The 19342-nt window shown below is 38.8% G+C and overlaps 1 protein-coding gene across 2 annotated transcripts; it reads left to right on the forward strand.

Moving 5' to 3' along the window:
- Positions 1 to 1530: 1530 nt before the first annotated feature.
- cacna2d2a (calcium channel, voltage-dependent, alpha 2/delta subunit 2a) lies at positions 1531 to 18945 on the forward strand. Of its 2 annotated transcripts, XM_015018034.1 has the most exons (18): positions 1531 to 1853; positions 2966 to 2980; positions 5460 to 5520; positions 7262 to 7359; positions 8585 to 8675; positions 8785 to 8847; positions 9007 to 9110; positions 9236 to 9334; positions 9471 to 9562; positions 9659 to 9706; positions 9810 to 9881; positions 9971 to 10123; positions 10745 to 10797; positions 12545 to 12600; positions 12695 to 12818; positions 13055 to 13164; positions 13273 to 13355; positions 15787 to 18945. In XM_015018034.1, exons 1-18 carry the CDS (start codon positions 1739 to 1741, stop codon positions 15907 to 15909), a joined length of 1560 nt encoding a protein of 519 aa, XP_014873520.1. In that variant the 5' UTR covers positions 1531 to 1738; the 3' UTR covers positions 15910 to 18945. The 2 variants fall into 2 exon arrangements, with proteins under 2 accessions (XP_014873520.1, XP_014873522.1); XM_015018036.1 differs by lacking the exon at positions 2966 to 2980 and having other exon boundaries at positions 1532 to 1853.
- Positions 18946 to 19342: the final 397 nt, after the last annotated feature.

Consider the following 19342-nt stretch of genomic DNA (forward strand, 5'->3'; position numbering starts at 1 on the left):
ATAGATTAAATGAAAAAGGAAAAGGTTAGTTTATATCAAAACATCCGGGTTTACGAACAGTTTGACGAGGACCCAGTTAGCTTCATTTTCATTTGGGGAAAATTAGCTAATGTGAAGTGAAACTCGAAGCGCTTACACTACTCCCATCCTTAGAAATCACTAATGGGGTTGTTGGAGATCACAGGGGGTCTGCAAGGTTGTCACTGCACAGATGCGCTAAATTAGATTTGCTTTTATATAAAAAAGGAAATCATGGCACATTCAGTGGATTATAAGGTCTGTTTGAAAATGTGGCACATCAAATGCTGCTGTCGCACAAAGAGAGAAAGGCTTTCGTGCTTTTAGGAAATTACAGCAAATCAAAGACGGAGAACATCTAAAGCTCTGCACAACTGAGTGATGTTTTTCGATTAAAACATCCACATGCATCGCAGGAATGTTCCTAAAGCATCTTTTCTATGAAATATGCATATACAAAATAAAATATCAACGAGTATTTTTTTTATTAAATAAACAGAAAGCTCTGCACATTCTTTGCTGAATTATCAATAAGGTTGGCTACCTGGATCACACAACTCAAGTATTTATAAGCTCTAAATTATTACTGAAATTGTGAATTTACAAACAGTGTGCATCTTATTTAAAAATGAAATATTCAAAAAATATTTTCAAAAGAAGAAGGGACGTCATCATCCCAGAGGGAAATGCAAATTAAAAGCTTGTAAGATCAGAACCAGGAGAAGAAGTTTTTGCATTTCAGTCTGTGGTTTGCAACTGTAGAAGAGTCTGACTGTGCCGTTAAAGTAATGTCCAAACATTAAGCTATTCAAACTTTAGCATAAGGAAATGGTTTACAATAAATATGAGAAACTGTCTTGATGTATTATGTTGTTATTACACAGCATTGTTAGCGTCATTAATAATTAAGGGTGCACAAATTTATCGGCCAGCCAATTTAGGAGATTGGTGATCTGCCGATTCTTAAACGTGAAGCTGATCTCATCTACCTCACCCCAATATCTACATATACATATGCATAACAAAAGATATACGTATGTATATCAAAAGATAAGCCACTGACCTTTTCTGCTCTGCAGTGACAGAGGTTTCACTGATAGACTGACCCTCCAGGTCATTTCTGCATGTTTTCAGTGGACAATATTCTCCCCACTGTTACCAACTTAGCGACTTTCGTGCTATATTTAGCAAAATTTCAGACAAAAAAAATGGTATTGGTTAAAATCGGAACCGGCAGATCAGGCTTTTTAAAGATCAATAGTCGACGATTTGGCAGAAAACTGCAATCGGTACACCCCAATTATCATTATTATTGTTGAACGTAGAATGAAGGTGTATTCATGGAGCGTTAAATAAACTTCAAAAATGTGAAATACAGCTCTGGAAAAATTAAGAGACCATTTAAAATGATCATTTTCTCTGATTTTACTCTTTATAGCTATTGTATTTGAGTAAAATGAACATTGTTCTTTTATTATATGAACTTCTGACAAGATGTCTCTGAAATTACACTCAAAATGTTGTTTTTATTAGCAGAAAATGAGAAATGGTCAAAATGACAAGATGCAACGCTTTCAGACCTCAGATAATACAAAGAAAACAAGTTGATTTAGAAACAACAACACTGATGTTTTAACTCAGGTCAGAAACCAACATTTGGTGGAAACACCAGGAGGTTTTCAGTGCAGCGGCCTCTTCATGTGTCCAGAGCTGAAGGTTTATGTCTGCTTACGTTGTTCCTTATCTTCCCCAACTCAGTCTAGGGTTGGTACTGCCCACATATAGTGAGAACCATGTCAAGGCCAACCTAAGTGACCAGATCCTCCAGGTGCAGTGTAAGTACTTTGGGTCAGACCCGGCGTCCTCCTCCCGTCTGTCTGTCCTCCTCCTCTTTTCTCTGCTCTCTCTCTCTCTCTCTGATGTGACCTCTCACTCGAATTCAGTCATTTTTCGCGGGTTTCCAACATCATCATATGGAGTTTCCGAGGGGATCGGTCTGCCCCGGCCCCTCAGCCTCCCTCTCCCCCTTCTCTATGCTCTCTGATAGGCAGGATCATACGGTTCCCGAGTCCCTCGACTCCTCCTCCTCCTCCGCTCCCCCCGCTCCCTCCTGTCTTCATGCTGTGCTGTAAAATGGTGATGTTTTTTCTTCACACTGGCTGAAGAAAAAAATAACTGAACAGACAGAAAGGTGAAAGCTGTGGTTTTACTGTACTCCTCAGGTGAAAATAATGGTGACCTTTGTGCTATTATTTTTTGTTTTACCAAACGCTCTCGCCTCTTCTCCACCATAGTAATGATTCTGAAGCGTCTGTGTTTTAAATTATTGGATGTTTCTGACCAGAAAGCTGTGAAAAAATGCATGCTTTTCACTCCTTATGATGAGTTTTATGATTTTTCTTTTTTTTTTTTCTGTCATGTGGGAATTTATTTCCTCTTCTGTTGGACGGTGTGAGATGTTGATCAGCTTTGGAATCATTCGATTGTTAAACTCCCACATGGCCTGGAATAATGGCTTTTCAACTGTGGGAGTTTGTTTTTTTTCTGGGTCTGATTTGGGACACATTTTGTGTCTTTCATTCTTTCTTTGTCCAGACCCTGATTCTCCTCTCTTTTCCTGGTGTTTTTTTTTTTATATTATTTTTTTCTCTTTGGTTCTGCCATGGTTATTTCTCACGGTTTGTGTTAAGTGCATTTCCTTTCCTGGCTTTCCTTGCCCAGGATGTCTTTGTTTTTCTTTGTTTGGTCTTGCAGAAAGAATGTTTGTTCTTCATTTATTTTTCTCTGTTGTCTGGTTTGACTTGAATTGGTTTTTTTTCTTTCAAGAAAACAATATTTTTATTCAAACAGTTATTGAATAAAATATTGTCTGTGATCCCCCCTTCCCCTTCCTACCCGATCCTCTGTTTCTTTTCTTGCTCACTCCTTCTCTGATGGATCCACACAGTCTCATACATCAAGGGCAAGTATACTCCATATCGGTCCACATTCCCTACCTTTACTTCCTAATCCCTACCGCTTCCTCCTCCTTACCTCACCCCTTGTCCTCACCCTCCCTCTCCTCACCTGTCCCAGCCTGCTTGCCTTTGTCCCTGCCAACCATGCCTTCAGCCCTTCCAACCTTTCTTTCTTCCTTTTCCCCTCCTCTCTTCCTTCGTTAATCCCTTCTCCTCTTGACCCTCTTGCTGCAGCTCAGATCCCACAATGACTCCTCCGGTCCTCAACCTCACTCTCTCTCTCACATATCTGCTGCTCCAGGAACCTTAAATATATATATATATATATATATTTTGGGGGAGAAGCAAAGCAACAGCACCCACGGATGATAGACGTTTATGTTTTCTGTTTAAATTTGTCTTCTGTCCCCGCTCCCACATCAATCCCCTTTTCTTTTGCGGTCAGTTTCAGAGAAGCTGTCCCTTCTCTGCCTCTGTTTCTTTCACCTCACCATAATCTCTCTATTTTCCCCTCTAATTAACTCCAGTCTCTTTCTTTTCATCTTCTCTCTACAGTGTAACTAGTTCATTTTACACTAGTGTTCAGGTATTAGACTTAAATATCACTTTTTTTTAGTGCCAAATCTGCACAATCACACATTTATTTACTGCTTTGCAAAATTATGCATAGTTCTTGAACTTTTCCACATTTTGTCACAGTATAGCTAAAATTTGTAGTGTTTTTATTTGAATGTTATGAGTTAGGCCAACATAAAGTGATGCATGTGTGAGTCTTTTAACCTGGAAGGTAAACAGACATATTTCTATAATTGTAAAACATTGTCAATATTTTCTAATAAAAACTTCAGATTATAGTCATAAAGTTTCATTAGCTGTGTTTCCATGACAAATGTGCGCAAATCTTTGTTTTTATTCGTCTGAAGTCGAAGAAAAAAACACAATTTCTTTAATTCAGTGTTTCTGCTAGATAAGAAAGTAAATTAAAAACACACAAGAATAAGTTTATTCAGGCAATTATCATTAAAAATCATAGCAGCAATGGATTTTAACAGCTACATCAGACTGTATTCGTAATTTAGTCATGGCGTTGGAGATGTTGATGTCTTATTCTGGCGTTGGAGCTACTTTTGTGGTGTTTTGGGGAAATTGTTGTCGATGATTTAACAGAAGTGTTAACATGTTAAAATGACACAACGTTTTATGAACTGCGCGATGCTGTGACCCTCACATTGTCAGAAAGAGACAAACCGTCATCCTTCTACTACTTCCTGTCGTCTTCCTTGTCGTTTTCACCAGTAGCAACGTCCGGCTGTTGATCACGTGACTCGTACGATGAAAACAAAAAAAAGAAGTGTTTCTTTTGCAGTTTTTTCAAAACATTTGCGTTTTCTGAGTTTTTCAAAACTGGTGTGTTTCCATTCAGCAAATTAATTTTCGTAATTTCGATGCGCACAGTTTTATTGTTAACGGAGACGCAGCTACTGACGCCGTGGTGCAGACGTACTTTGACCAAATTCGATAGACTTGTAACAGCTTGGCTGCCGTAGTTTGTCTGCCTCTAGCTGGAGACAGTGCAGTGTGCAGACTAACGCCACAGGGCTGAGCTCCATCCTGGCCTCTCAGGTCTCCCCATGCTGTCAGGTTTCTCACCTGACTCCTAAATGTTGTCCCTCTGTACTCCTCGTCTCCATCAGCTTGTTCCCCCTCCCTCCTCACCCCTCAGACCGCCAGGGGCACGGCCCAGTGCTTCCTCTGTAAACCTGACCCCGGATGTGCATGGCATTGTGGGCGGAAAACTACCTGGGCACTCCATTTCGTCCAAGTTAAATTTCTCTTCTGGTTCTGAGTCGATTAGAAAATATGGGAGTCTTCTAAGGGTTCAGTGGCATTCCTTTCTGCTGTTTTGTTCCAGACGGATCAACCCAAGTTGCCCCACATCATGCCTTTCACAATGTGATGCATTTCCCCCGATTAAGTGTCTCTCTGAGTCCTCTCCCCCCGTCGGTCTGAGGGGTGACCACTTCCATTAGGACCTTCACCCACCTCCTCCCCCCCTGCAAATAGTTGGCCATGTTGATGCCTGCCTGATCTAAAAGCACTCATTATGCACAATCTGTCTGAGAACTCGCTTCTTGACACATCACGCCTGGTAAAGTCAGTTCTCAGACGTCCGAAAAAACCCCAAATAAAATCAGACTCAAATCAAACCTAATCAGAAAGAAAAACAGGGTCTTTGTTGGCAAAGCAACAAGTCAAACAGAATATGTGAGTGCTTGTGGAAGTAAAAAGTGGTGATGCATCGAGTCAGGTTGTGTTTTAGGCACCATATTGGCTAACGCTGGTGTTCCCATGATACCTCACTGTTGCTATGGTAAAGTCCCTTCTGCGTCCCTGCACCTCTGAAGAACAGCTGCTGTTTACCCAGTTTACTCCCCGCTGCTCTGCCCACTACTCTTCCTGGATAATCTCCCCTTTCTGTTGCAGATTTTGAATCTCTGCTGCCAAACAGTTTTGAGTCTGAAGGACATGTATTCATTGCTCCCAGGTAGCCCTTTGTATGAATGTTTGCTGTCGTTGATGGTCATCAGTTTTTCACCGTGTTTCAGTCGCTTTATGTAGTTTTTATATTTGTCAGCTTGTCTTCTTGCTATGTATGTAGAGGAGCCAATAACCTTTGAATTGGATCATCAATTACTGTCACAACTGTTGTTCCGTACTTTTAAATTCTTGAAAAATTAACTACAAAAACATGTCGGATGTTTGCATGGTGCTGTTGTGTGATCCTGCATGTTTGCATTGCAAAAACACAATCTGAAGAGATTAGATTGTGATTCTACTCAGGAAAAACTATTTTTTATGACACAAATGTCTTTGGTTTCACCAAAAAGGGGGAAAAAAATGCATGTGTTTGTCTGTTTGAAAAAAAATCCTTGTACATTTTTTTGATGAGTTTGGAGTTTTTGAAGTGGGATCTTTTGGAGAGTTTGTGAATCTGGCCAGAATAATCATGTGATGTAAAATAATCTGGTATAAAAATAATTGAAACAGCATTAGTTTTAAATGTTTGAATCACTAAAATTCATTCTGTTTAAAGGAAAAATAAAAGCTAAGGAAGTTTAAAATTCGTTTGATGTTCTTCTTCTGCTGATATTACTTATGTGACCCGGAGAAATCAGCAGTGACCCCTACTGTCGGGAAAGAGAACTAGAATAACTCAGGCATAATTCAATATTTTTTATGATCGAGTGCAGTTTGCCTCACACTGACTGTGTGGATAATCTAATATAATTTAAGAAACATTTAAAAGTATTTGTGCTGACCGCTGGGAGTAATCAACCATTATTTCTTTACTCTATGTTTTGTAGACTAAACCACAATTAATACATTTTGTTGATCATTTAGTGCCCAATAGAAACCATTTTTGTCCAACTGTATCTTCTTTCTTTTTAGTTATTAAAAAAAGCAGTTAGCTATTTAGCCTAAAAGAAAGAACAAGACATCAGTAAACTTTAAATATTTCCCTCTAGCTCCATGTTTCTTTCACTGGAGGACAGATCAGTAATTATTCCTGTTCAGTTCAATACAGGAATAATTGCTGATTATTCCTGTATGAATGAAATAATTGTCTTATTTCATCCGTCATGTCAATTTACCTGCAGTTCAATCAAGATATATTGATTTAGACTGAATTGTGGTTAAGAGAAGAAACGAATTCATGCTCGCTGTTCATGGATGTATCATTAACGCACCAAGAAAATCTTTTTTTTTTTTAGTTTATTTTTATTATTAAGGCAGAATAATGTGATTTTCAATAAAGTTAGATTGCTTACTATGTAAATTAGCTTCTGATTTTAAAACGATACATTATAATTGAATTACTAGTCGTTTAAACTGTTTTAAAGCTTTTAGGAGCGTTTCCCAGTCGGACTGGCTTTTCATCCCGACTGAACCTCTTCCTGTTTCTCCATCCTGAGAAAATAAAATACAAACTTCCCATAACCTCTCCTCCAAAACCCACATTTAAAAAAAGTCCAAACTAAGTTTCGTTATTCTCATGCTTCGCCTCGCTGTCCCGTCCTTTGTGGAAGTGTATTTTTGTGAACCTGAGCATGCCACTCACTTTAGCAACACTCAACATGAGTGTGGACTCATGCTTCCCCCGTCCTGTTTTGTGTCTTTCAATGAGAAACATCTAAGAGAGTCGGTGATGGCAATGACGACATTGTTGCTTTTTGTTGTTGTTTTCTTTTACTTTCCCACATTTGAGTCCTTTGCCTTTTTCTCAGGGAGTACTGCAATGATCTCGAACTTTCCAACAACAACACCGAGTTCCTGCTCAACTTCATTGCCCTGATGGAGAAAGTGACGCCAGACTCCAAGCAGTGTAAGTTTTATTCCTATTAAAAGTCTGGACTCCAGAGTTTAAGCAATTTGATTGCACAAGCAAATAAAAATCTGTCAAAAACAACCGTTGCCTTATTGGTTTCCCAACGTTTGATGTCTTCTAGAAACAAAAATACATATAACGGCCCTAGCTGCAGCTAATGCTAAATTAGTTACAGTTTTGCTGGATGCAGTCGTCATAATGCTTTGGTTTGTCTGTCCAATGAAGCAGCTGAAAACATTTGTAAAGGAGTCGCTTTTCACTGATTTTACCTCCACAGTCTTATATAATAGCACATTCAGACAGAATACGCTGAACATACACAAATCTGGAAGTTAATTAATTCTTCTGACTTCATATTTTTTCTGCAACACAAGCGCTACTTCTTTAGACAAACCTTTTTCAGACAAACAATATACAATCAGATGCAGACAGAAAACTCTGTTGTGGAGAAGCATAAACAAAAAAACAATGTAATTACTATGACTACTACTAATCTTTGTAGCCTGCAATCCTACTTTTCTGATATCGTTTTAACCATTTTTTGTTAAACACATACAAATCCTAAATAAGATGTTCTTATCTTTACACTCCGATTTATATACTGTCAAAAATACACATGAAATAACAAAAATATTATGTATTTCTGTTAGGTGGACCAGAACAACCAGTGCAAAAACATCAGTCTGGCGCCTTGCATGTTGAAGGAAAAAATCTCTAAATTAATCTGATTAAGAAAATAAATGTAGCCCAGATAATCTACATTCTGTAGCAGTTCTGCTCCTCATTTTCCACTGATAAAGTATCGTTTGCTTGTGTTTTTTTTCCCTTTTTGGTGAGTTTATTTTGAGTAAATCCCACATCCACCATCCTGCTGCCAGAAATACTGCAGCACTTTAAATGTTTTAATCTACAGCTGAAAATAGTCTCTAACAAATGCATCACAGATTCATCTTTGAGTAAAGGTTGTGAAATTGTTCAGCGTTGCGCATTTTACAGACAAACCTCGAACGCAGCTCTGTTTCTGAAGGGTGCAGTTAACAAATGATTTGCTGGACTTTTCATTTTTATAGCTCACAAAATAAGTAACTTTGTCCTTTTTAAATACACAGAAACACGTGTAGCTAATGTTGCTTTGACTACAAAAAGCAAGGTAGTAATAAAATTTGTTTCAGTCTCTGCACTACTCCATCGTCCTCTCTGTGTTTCGTAAATTTTCTTCCAGGTGACAGTTTGCTCCTTCACAACTTGATTCTGGACACCGGCATCATCCGGCAGCTGGTCGAGAAAGTGTGGAAGAATAAAGACTTAAACACGTGAGTAGCACCAAGCCGCTTTGAGGGACGTTTATTCTCCAACATCACCAGTGGGGAAGACGCAGATCTGAGTACTGCCTGTTTGTTTCTCCTCCATCCTGACATTTAGATACGGCTTCCTGGCTGTGTTCGCTGCAACAGATGGAGGCATAACAAGAGTCTTTCCAAACAAGTAAGAGCAGATTTCATCACTGCTGTGTGTCTTGACTGCAGCTGTTTCTTTAGATCTCACATTTCTCACTCGGTTCTATTTTTGGATGATAAGTTAGGATGTTACATAAGGTCGAGGAGGGAGCTTGAACAGCAGATATTTGCTACTTTTAAATCTTAGAGCTGCAGAAACCTGGGAGGAAGACCCAGAGCCGTTTAACGCCAGCTATTACCGCCGTAGCCTTGACAACAAGGGTTACATCTTCACAGCACCGTATCGATCAGGTGAATGATCCTCTTTGGTTGCGTAACTAAACCACAGCTTGAACCTCCGACCCCCCTTCATGTGTCTTGTTTTTGTGTGTGTGTGTGTGTGTGTGTGTGTGTGTGTGTGTGTGTGTCTCATGCAGCTGGGGCCGATCTGCTGAACCCAGAAAACGACACAGTGGGAATTTTGGTCAGCACGGCTCTGGATATCACAATAGGAGGGAAGACGGTCAAACCTGCAGGTGAGCAAACAGGAAAACCTCATTACAGATGAGAAAATGGTTCATATCAACATAAAGGTGAAGTATGTAACTTCTCCTCTGTTATTTTATGCATTAAATATAATTTTTAATGCTTTAATTACTGCGTTTTTCTCAGTTCTTGGAGTAAAGTTAGACCTGGAAGCATGGACCGATAAATTCAAGATTCTTGCCAGCAACCACACAGACAGCCGTCAAGGCTCAAATACGGTATAAATTATGTTTTAAATGTTAATTTAATAGAAAAATAATTATTTTGATGAGCGTTTCAATTCTTGAACCAAACTGTGTTTTCCTCCATGACAGTGTGGACCAAACAGAGGTTGTGAGATGGACTGTGAAGCCAATAGTGATGTGAGTTTTTACGCCAGCCGTACAAATTTAAATGATGTATTTTAATGCTCTGTTTCTCACCTGAATCATCTTCAAACTCCTGTTGCCGTGTGTCTTTTTGCAGGATCTCCTGTGCTATTTAATTGATGACGGCGGATTCCTAATCATGTCAAATCAGAAGGACGACTGGAGCGAGGTTTCATTGAATATAAGATTTATTTTTCAGACATCACAGATTTACTCTAATCGTCACCAGGTGCTGAGCAGAGCTTTGCATCCTTGCAGGTGGGCAAATTTCTTGGTGTCGTTGACCCAAACTTGATGTACGCTCTCTACAACAACTCCTTCTACAAGCGCAAGCAATCGTTTGATTATCAGTCTGTGTGTGAACGACTACAAAGCAGCGAAGCAGGAGCAGCAAGGCGAGGAGTGTTTGTGGTAAGAACACGACTCCAAACATACTGAGCACTTTTACAAGATCCAAGTTTGGTTTTTAAGATTCCAGCAAAGTTTAGCAACACTGATAGGTATTTTTGCAACATCCCACAAAAAAACAAATTAGAGAACTTCCGAGGTTCATTGGGATATTTCCTTACTTTTTCAAAGGTTTAGTAGGATCTAGTTATTTTAATGAGATTACGCAAAAGATTTTTCATAATGCTGGAGAGCGTTTCAAGAGACTGAGTTCATTTTGCTAAAGCTTTGCAGGTTTTTGAGTTATTTTTATGTGACCCACCAAAAGTATTCAAGATCCTAAGTACCTTTTCCAAAATCCCAGCAAAATTATGCAAGTACTTAACAACTCTCCCACAAAAAATTGTTTCTTCTGGCAGTTGATTATTTTTCTTTATTCATCTTCAGTGATAATTTCCCTCCGTTAAATCACAGAAAATAGTCGCATTTTTCCCTTCATTTTAATTAATGCTGCTTTAAGTCAAAAACAAAAATATAAGCAGTAATTTTAGAAAGATAAACATGTAAGAGGCAGCTGTAAATAAATCATACTGACCCGTTTAGCAGAAAGAAATGAGTAAAAGTTTCTTTTCTCTGTGTCTGCAGCCTACGATTGCAGACTTTGTTAACCTGGCATGGTGGACGTCAGCTGCTGCATGGTAAGATCTGAAGCACCTCTCTCCTTGCAGTTTGCACTCTGGATCAGTAAACTGCAGAAAATAATGTGCATATTTTGCTAGTAGCTGCATCTGGATTCAAAGTAGGAGACTGGCTATCTAGTTAGCCAGAACAATTGTTGGTGCTTTCAAAGATTCGTTGCATTTCTTTTACTGCAGTTATTTCTTTGGTCAAATAAATTGTCAAGAGAGGAAGAAAAAAATATTTTTTATAGGTTTTTCTACACAGGATATATTTTTGAGCATTGAAATATAATAATTATGACCTGTAGACATAAAAAGCAATACTTTCACATAGAAGTTCTTCCAGGCTTCACTTTAGTCCCCAGATCAGAACCAACTTTCTTCATCAAATAATAAACGATCATGGAGGCACAGGAAGCTCTTAAAGACTTCCTGGTTTAGATGTAATACCTGTGGCAGTAGCAGTTTGGTAATATGGGTGAAAAGAGAAAAACCTCTTTTGCTCACTATAGCCTTCACACTGCCTTTCCATATTTAAAGGGGTCATAGGTCAAGTTTAAGTCATGTTCTTCTAATCCTTCTTGTTTAATGACTAAATCATGATGCTCCATTAGTGCTGACATTTAATCCCTGTTGTAGCTGCCATCACACCTGAGCTGACTTAAGCTACTTAACTTATTACTTTTATACAAGCAGCAACAGCAAAGAACATCAAACTTTTTTTACAGGCTGAAGCCTGATAAAAATGTCTCAATCTGTAGCTCTGTTGTAGATGAGAACAAAAAAAAAATGGCTGTGAATGAATCTTCAGTTGTTCCTGTTTATATTTAAGTTATTGCTTCATTCGCAGCAGAGACATAAAATACTAGAAATGCCTCAGATTATGGACACGAGCCATCGCTGCTGACCGGCCATTTATTTTGTCATCATAAAAAAAAACTGAGTTATCTTTTCAATGTTGAACTATGCATGGTGATATTTGCAAACTACAAAAAGTTAAAGTAAGGTTTGCATTAGCAGCAACAAATATCAATATCTTTAAAAATATGACTAAGTGCATTTATTATCTTAGTCTGATGTCAAAAAATATCCCATTTAGTCATAACTAAGTAGTTATTTGTGGATTTTTTTGTAAATTTGTGTAAGTGCTTTGACTACAGTGACATGCAGATTTCCAAATCAGTTTCTTTCAGTATAAAACTTATGAAGCTTTAACAAAAACTGCAGGGGTGTGTCTGTTTCTGGTGAATATTTGATTAAAACAAACTTGTTCTTAATTCAGTGAAGTTACTGAGAAACCAGAAATTTTACTCTAGTAAGAGGAACAGTACTTCATACTAAAGTTACCCAAGTAAAAGTAAAAAGTACAATGTAGTAAAAATACTCTGAAAAGTATTTTTTTTTCCCAAAACGTAAAAGTAATTGGGTAAATGTAACTATTGCCAGTACAATCCAATTCTGGTTTTTAGAAACTGCATTGATTATAGTTTAGTTTAATATTTGTCAGTCTTTTTGGGAGATAAGGAAATCAACAGTGGCGCTTTTTGCTAACTAAAAACGATTTTAATGAACTGTATGAAAAATGTTTCAGAATGTCTTCTTTTCCCTCCAGCTCTGTCTACTTGAATTAATGTCTGCCTGCAGCTCTCTATGCTGTATTTTATGGGTTTGTTTGACAAAAAGGCTGAAAATGTAACTCCATATAATTTTCCTCTAACCTGTTACTGGTCTGCCATGTTCTTAATTGCATCTTCTGTCACTACAGGTCCTTGTTCCAACAGTTTTTATACGGTTTGGCTTATCACAGCTGGTTTGTCACAGGTGTGTGTGAGCAGAGCTTTAAATTCACCATCATCGGACATGTGCAGAACCTCGGGTGACCAACGTGTCTCTCTCTGTTCTGCCGATGTTGCAGACGAGGTGGAAGCAGAAGTAATAGAGTCAAAAGAGAGGAGCTGCGTGATGATCCAAACCCAGTACTACTTCAGTAACCTCAGCAACTCCTACAACATCCTCCAAGACTGCGGAAACTGTTCCAGGTCATGCACGTGTCCTTTCACGCAACTCATGTGGAAAGACAGAGGCGCGGTTAGCAAGCAGCTTGAAAAGCGCTGCAGACTGTAAACCTGCGTTGTTTTTAAATGAAATGGTCACATTATTGGCTAAATGAGCCTTGTAAGGCTGTCTCATAAATCTTGCTGATCCATTAGCAAATGAGTGCGAGATGCGAGCAAGCAGAGGGAGGTTGTTGACAAAGCTGTCTTTTTCTCTGCAGGCTGATTCATGCCAAAAGGATAAACAACACCAACTTGCTGTTTGTGGTAGCAGAAAAGCTGCCGTGCAGCTCCTGCGAGATAGAAGATCTTTCCCAGGACAAGGAGGAGTGTATCCTTTCCGCAACAGTCACAGTAACAAACCTGCCTCTCCCTCATTGCTGTTGGGTTTTTAATTCTTAGAATATTTTAGATGTTCCTTAATGGAGTAATAAATCAGTCAAGGAGGAAAATCCGTGTGAAGAAATGACGACTGCACGGTATCGAAAAGGACCTTCCACCTGCTTCGACAGCAACGTAGCTGTAAGAGTTTTAGATGTTATTCATTTCCGCAGCTACTGAGATTTATTCAGTCAGCCAGTTTTACCTGTTCAGGAACAACCGGACAATAACACATTTGGAAATCATAGAAAATTCCATTATTTTCAAGATCATCACTTTCCTAAGATAAGGGCACAAGTCATTTTTACCAAAAGTGATTTTGTCAAAAATAATTAAAAAATCACCACCTCTTTCTCTTTCTTTCCAAAATATTTTAGGCAAAAAATAAATAAATCACTTTTGGCAAAAACTTCTTTTAGAAAGGTAATGATATGCAGCTTCACATTATTACTTTGTAAAAAAAAACAAAAAACTGATGCAATAACTTGTCAACACACTGGCATAAATTGGCTCAAGAAAGCATGCAGTCTCCTGCTGTGAAAACGTTTTTATTGTCCCAAATGTGTATTAATCCGCACCTGAAAATAGTCCCCTAAAATGTGTCATAATGCAAGCTGCAAAACTGAGCGCAAATTCCAGAATATGAGCAATCATTAAAGCAACAACCTTGTTTTATCATCAAAACCTGTTTTTAAAGGCTTCAGACAACCATAAAATCCTGTTATTATAGGCTCAGTTTGACAACCTAAATGTAAAAAGATATGCAAGATGAAGTACATAACATGCACTAACATGTGTATAGTGTATTTTATTTTATGTTCTGTTGTGTGAATACAGACCACCTAATTTTCTGCTTTAAAATATTTTCCCATAAAACTGACTTTTTTTGCACCGTTTATATTTAAGCTGCATGTCATGTTTTCTTGTCTGCATGTGTCAGACTGTTATCACACATTCAACTTGAAAACATGTTTTAACGTCATCTTCTTGGGAGGAATAGACAAAGTTATTTTATGCATAACAATGCAGAGTTTCCTGAGGGAAAGGAAATGTAGGACACGTTAAAAATGTCTAAATAAACTTGTCATCACTTAGGAAAATGACACTGTGAGCTGCAGCACTAAAACAGATGTTTTTTGGTTTCCTTATTTTCTCCTGTTGTAAGGATTATGCATGAAGCCTTAATGCTCACTTTGTGTTGCAGTGATGTAAAAAAGTAACATCAAATTTGATACCTTTAATTTGAGAACACTGGACCCAGGTATTTATGGAGTTTCAGCACCGAATAGTTAAAATCAACAAATTCTTGAGATCCCCTCTAAAACATTTACAACTGTCTATTTTGATAGTTCTAACACCAAATATACTTTAATAAACGTTAATACACACAGAGAAAAAGCTTTATTGCAGAAGCTAAATGGAAAAAAATGAATGACGATCCTCAAGTAGCACTGCAGCTAAATATTTCAGCTATACAAGCTGCAATTTTCCTGATATTTAGGATGCGCTCTGCAGAGAAATCTGTGAAAAAAACCAACGTTAAAAATAATAAATAACCCAATAAACTCAACAAAATGATTCCAAAGCATCTTTTCATTGATTGATCGGCGTCAAGGAACTTTTGATTTGTACGCCGTCACTTCTTGTTTCCTTTGGGTAAAAATGTGATACAATCCATATTTCTATTTCTCCCTTTAAAACTGGAAAGAAAAGAACCTAAATGAGAAAGTTTATAGCATCTCTAGGTCCTCTGATAAACAAGACGAGGGCGATAAGAGAAGCAAAAGTGAATTTCCACGCCTCATTACGGCGAAGAATTTGATCTTGGAGTCGACGATGTTTATTTAAAAGTTTTAGATCTTCACCTGGGGTATCAAGTATTCTACTTGTTTTTGTATTTTTCTGAAATAATTAGTCTGCAGGAATTTTTTTACACTTCATTTTGATTTCAAACGGCTGTTTACTCAGAGTCGCGTCGTCAAACTGTTCCCTTTATAGACAGAAATAGACTTAAAGCAGATTCTGACTTTACGTACATTTTTTCCAAAAAGTTATTCAAGTAAATGTAACTGGTTACCTACTACCCAGTTCTGGTTTTTAATAACCACATTGATTATAGTTTAGTTTAATATTCGTCAGTCTTTGTGGGAGTTAAGGAAATCAGCAATGGCTTAAAAGATGCTAACAGGTGACACTCATCACCTGTGACTGTGACTTTGCAAATGTTGATGTAAAACTGGCTGCAACTTTTCTATGTGAGTTTTGCTGCTCACTCAGCATTTCAGGTATTTATTATTAAAAACCTGACTTGTTCTGCTTCCCCCTGAACACTTTCCAAAAATGTCAGCTTGAAAGTAATGAACGGAAATGTTGATTAAGTAGATCCAGATACAAATCTGAAGCCAGAGAGGGCAGAGAGAGGTAATTTCTGAAGATTAGTCCAACTGATTTGGTCAAAATGAAAAAAGCGCACGCTCCAGGCTACAATTGGGGGCTATAATTTACATTTGCAGTCAGTGTTTTGGAATAAAACGGGATGTGTAAGTGTGATATCTTTTCTGTCGATTTGCAGGAGAACACGTCAGACTGTGGAAGAGGTCACTCCTTCCGTCCGCCTCTCTACACCCTCCTGCTCATTCAGCTGCTGCTGCTTTATCCAGCTCTCAGCCCCCATCATCACTCTCTGTTACATTAACTTCATTCTCCTCATCCTTGCTCCCTTCCCTTAAAAAAAAAAAACAAAAAAACCCTTCGTCCCTCCCGACTCTTCGCCTCCATACCTGCGCCCTGATGTTGTTTTAGTCATAGATAATTGCGGGACCTCCAGAAGCCCCGAGTGCGGCGCCGTCCGGCTTGGACGCTGGTCGTTTGTGTCCTCAGCCCGACCGACCCACATCTGCAAGCTGAGCTGTCGTCAAAGCACCCCAGAAAAGAGAAAACAACCCCCATGTTCTCCAAACGTTCTCCACCTTCATCTAGATAAGAGAGAGACACAGACTGGAGATTTGAGGCTGACTGTCCGCCCTCCTCCGACGACGGCCGGACTTCTTCTTCTCCTTCATCTCAGAGTCTCACCATCTGCCTCTCGTAAGGCTGTGGACCCTCCAGCCAGCTATACCACCATAGACGATAATAATAATAAGAAGAAGAAAAAGAAAAAAACTCAACAAGTATTCAAAATGTCAAGTATTACCTGCTGAAGTGATGAGTATTTCAAACATGCCGTATGCTTAGGATTTAATTTGAAAAGAAAGTTAAGTGTTAACCTAAAACGCGCTATATCTACTTGCCAAAATGAGATATACTTTCACGTGGTCTTATTTTTGTAGCCAAAAACACAAAGAGGAAACCAGATTTAGATTTGCAGCAGCTGAATTCTGACTCATTTTGTGCAGCTCTAATTAGCAGATTATTGTTTTTGTTTTTTAAAGAAGCAAAAGAGATCCACTGGGGAGGGTTGTTGTAATTACACGATGGAGTACCAGGCTTTTCTTGAAGTGTTTATTATAGTTTATCAGTGCTAGTGCTTTCTGGCCCCGGCTGTAAAATCTGAATCAGCATTCGGTTGCTGCTGGAACATTGTTGATGTCGTGTGGTATTACTCTCTTTTACGATCAATCGAACCATTCTGACCTCGGGGGAAAAAAAAGAAGAAGAAAAAAACTCACCTCTTAAAGAAAAAGTACTTCACCAACCAATCACAGTTGTCGTGTGTGTGTGCTTTACTCGTGTCAAAATCAGAGCCTGTCTTTGGGACGGGCCGATCATGTCTAATTTTACCTTTGACTGACACTGTTTAATCTTTAAAACCATCCGCTGCTGGTGGGGGATAGGGGCTTATTTTTATTTTCCATCTATTGCGCAGTAGGGGCCACTAAATATGGTGATCACGTACAGTAGTAGTCACAGTTTGTCCTTTAGCCATTGCAATGTATGGATTTTCTTTATAATAATATTTTTTTTTTCTTTCAGACTCCCGCGTTTAGGAGCTGTTTCATAGTGCCTTTACGCACTTTGTTTTGGCTGTATAAGAGTGAAGCTACTGTATAGTACCTTTAAGAAGCGGCCATGTTTGAGGCTTGGGACGCTGCAGGAGACTCAATCTGTCGGCTGACGCTGTAGAACTAGCTTTACTGAGCCGCAGCGCTGACCGGCTCCGCTTAACGTCCTTTTCCCCCCTCCAGAGCCTCCTGTCCGCCGTCACACGGGGATTACTATACAGTTCCTTTACAAAACCATGTATAGAGCTATGATACACTATTGATATACAGCGCGTTAACTGGCCATAGTGTGTTCTTAGGGCCACCTGACTGCTATCGTTCTGCCTGGTTAGTGTGTTTGTGGATGTGTGCGTATGTGCGTTTGTTTTAAAAGCCCTCGAAAGGATCTTCGGTTCGGTGAGCGGGTTTTGGGGGCGGGGGGCGGGGGTAATATTTGAGCTAGAGCAGCTGTTTCTTACTGTTTTTGTGTGGCAGCAGGCAAAATCTAGTGTTGTGGTGGAGAAACAAACTAAAAGATCCACCCGTTACGTTCCGGTCGCGAGTTTACATGAAGTCGCAGAGCTTCGTCTGCATATCAGATTTGGTATCGATGGATTTGAATCGTTCTTATAGGGCTGGACAATAAACCGATGACAATGTAAGTCGTAATAAACACGTGATCAGTACCAATAGATGATACGTCTGATGGGATTTCACTGAACTCTGGTCTAGAACCGCACAGCATTCTGGGAATTTAAGCAGAGGATCAGTTTTAGCCCCTCAACCTCTCAAGGACAGCTAAGAAGGATGTGCGGCATTTAGTAACTCGCTCGCTCTTTGGTTACCTAGCAACAACTTGAGAACTTCTGGTTACCTAGCAACTTGCGGAGCAACAGTTTCAGGTTCCTGCTCAGAACAGGAACTGTCACGCCACCAGTTTGGTAGTATTTCATATATTTAAAACAAAATCTAATCAAACATTATTGATATCAATTGATATGAAACTCTCATATTGTTTTTTCAGCCATATCATTCAGCCCTACATTCTGAGAATAATTACATATCACCTCTGTGATTTTGGATGAACAATAATTCAGTCTCAAATGTATTATTTGGTTACATTTAATAGTTGGATAAACATATTTTGCACATACATTTTGCATAATTCTGGCTAGAAATGGACTTCTCTTCATGGCATTGTTGGTAGGATTTAATCAAGCTGACTGGTTTTCTGATACAAACGTGGCTTTTAAACATGATCCGTTATGTCCCAAAGTCAATCAGTCATCAATTATTGACTTAAAACAAGCTCCTACATCTTGCTGAAATGTCACTTGTCTTCAAGAGCACGGAGGCATTTACACTTGAACCAAGTCACAAGTACTTGGCAGGATTTGGTGTTTTTTGTAGTGTGCAACAATTATGAAGAGGGACTACCTCAAAATTACTCGACTTCAGTAGAAATCAACATCTAAGTGACTGAGGAATTTGAAACAGGTGGAAGTCCCAACAAGACAAAAATCCCAAATGAGAACCAGATTTTCAATGGATAAAGCTGGCTAACAATACATTTCTGAAATTACACTGACTTTAAAATGTGTGATCTATGCTTCTATCTAACAGTTTATAATGAGCTCTACCAATCCTGCCAAGAGGAAAGGTCAAACATCCAACCAGGGATGGAAGGAACTAGAACTAGAAAATATCCAACGTAAACTGACATGTTTAACAATCACAACGTTTTCCAGCAAAATGAATGATTCATTAAATCCATGGGATATACACAGATGGTGTGCATGTAAACTTCTGACCAGAACTGATAGGTGTCGCTCTATTTAAATGTTGATATAGAGGAGGTGCAGAATGTGTAGTTTAGTGTTTTCTGTCTGAATGCTAAAGAGTTATCAAAGCCGTTTTAAATGCCTTAGTGTTACTCAGTGAGGAGCTTTGATTCCCCACTTAAACCCCGTTTCTCATGGATATCCTAACCGATTCTAAAATACTCCCTCCACAGACTTTTCTTAGTGTTATGCATTAAGGTGCACTGAACTCTGATTTTTATTTTTTAACATATGTTTCTCTCCTAATGAATTGTTGATCGATGCATGTTTGCATTAAAACTGCTTGAGCGCGGGTGGGAGATTTCCC

The sequence above is a fragment of the Poecilia latipinna genome, unplaced genomic scaffold (assembly GCF_001443285.1).
Source record: "Poecilia latipinna isolate Pla-1442-1.1 unplaced genomic scaffold, P_latipinna-1.0 Scaffold2222, whole genome shotgun sequence".
Taxonomy (NCBI): domain Eukaryota; kingdom Metazoa; phylum Chordata; class Actinopteri; order Cyprinodontiformes; family Poeciliidae; genus Poecilia; species Poecilia latipinna.

Bases quoted from the DNA above. Each gene is read 5' to 3' on its own strand.
- cacna2d2a (XM_015018034.1), top strand. From the start codon at position 1,739: ATGTCTGCTTACGTTGTTCCTTATCTTCCCCAACTCAGTCTAGGGTTG. The intron at 7,360-8,584 runs GTAAGTTTTATT...ATTTTCTTCCAG, and splicing joins GACGCCAGACTCCAAGCAGT to GTGACAGTTTGCTCCTTCAC. The intron at 9,882-9,970 runs GTTTCATTGAAT...GCATCCTTGCAG, and splicing joins AGAAGGACGACTGGAGCGAG to GTGGGCAAATTTCTTGGTGT.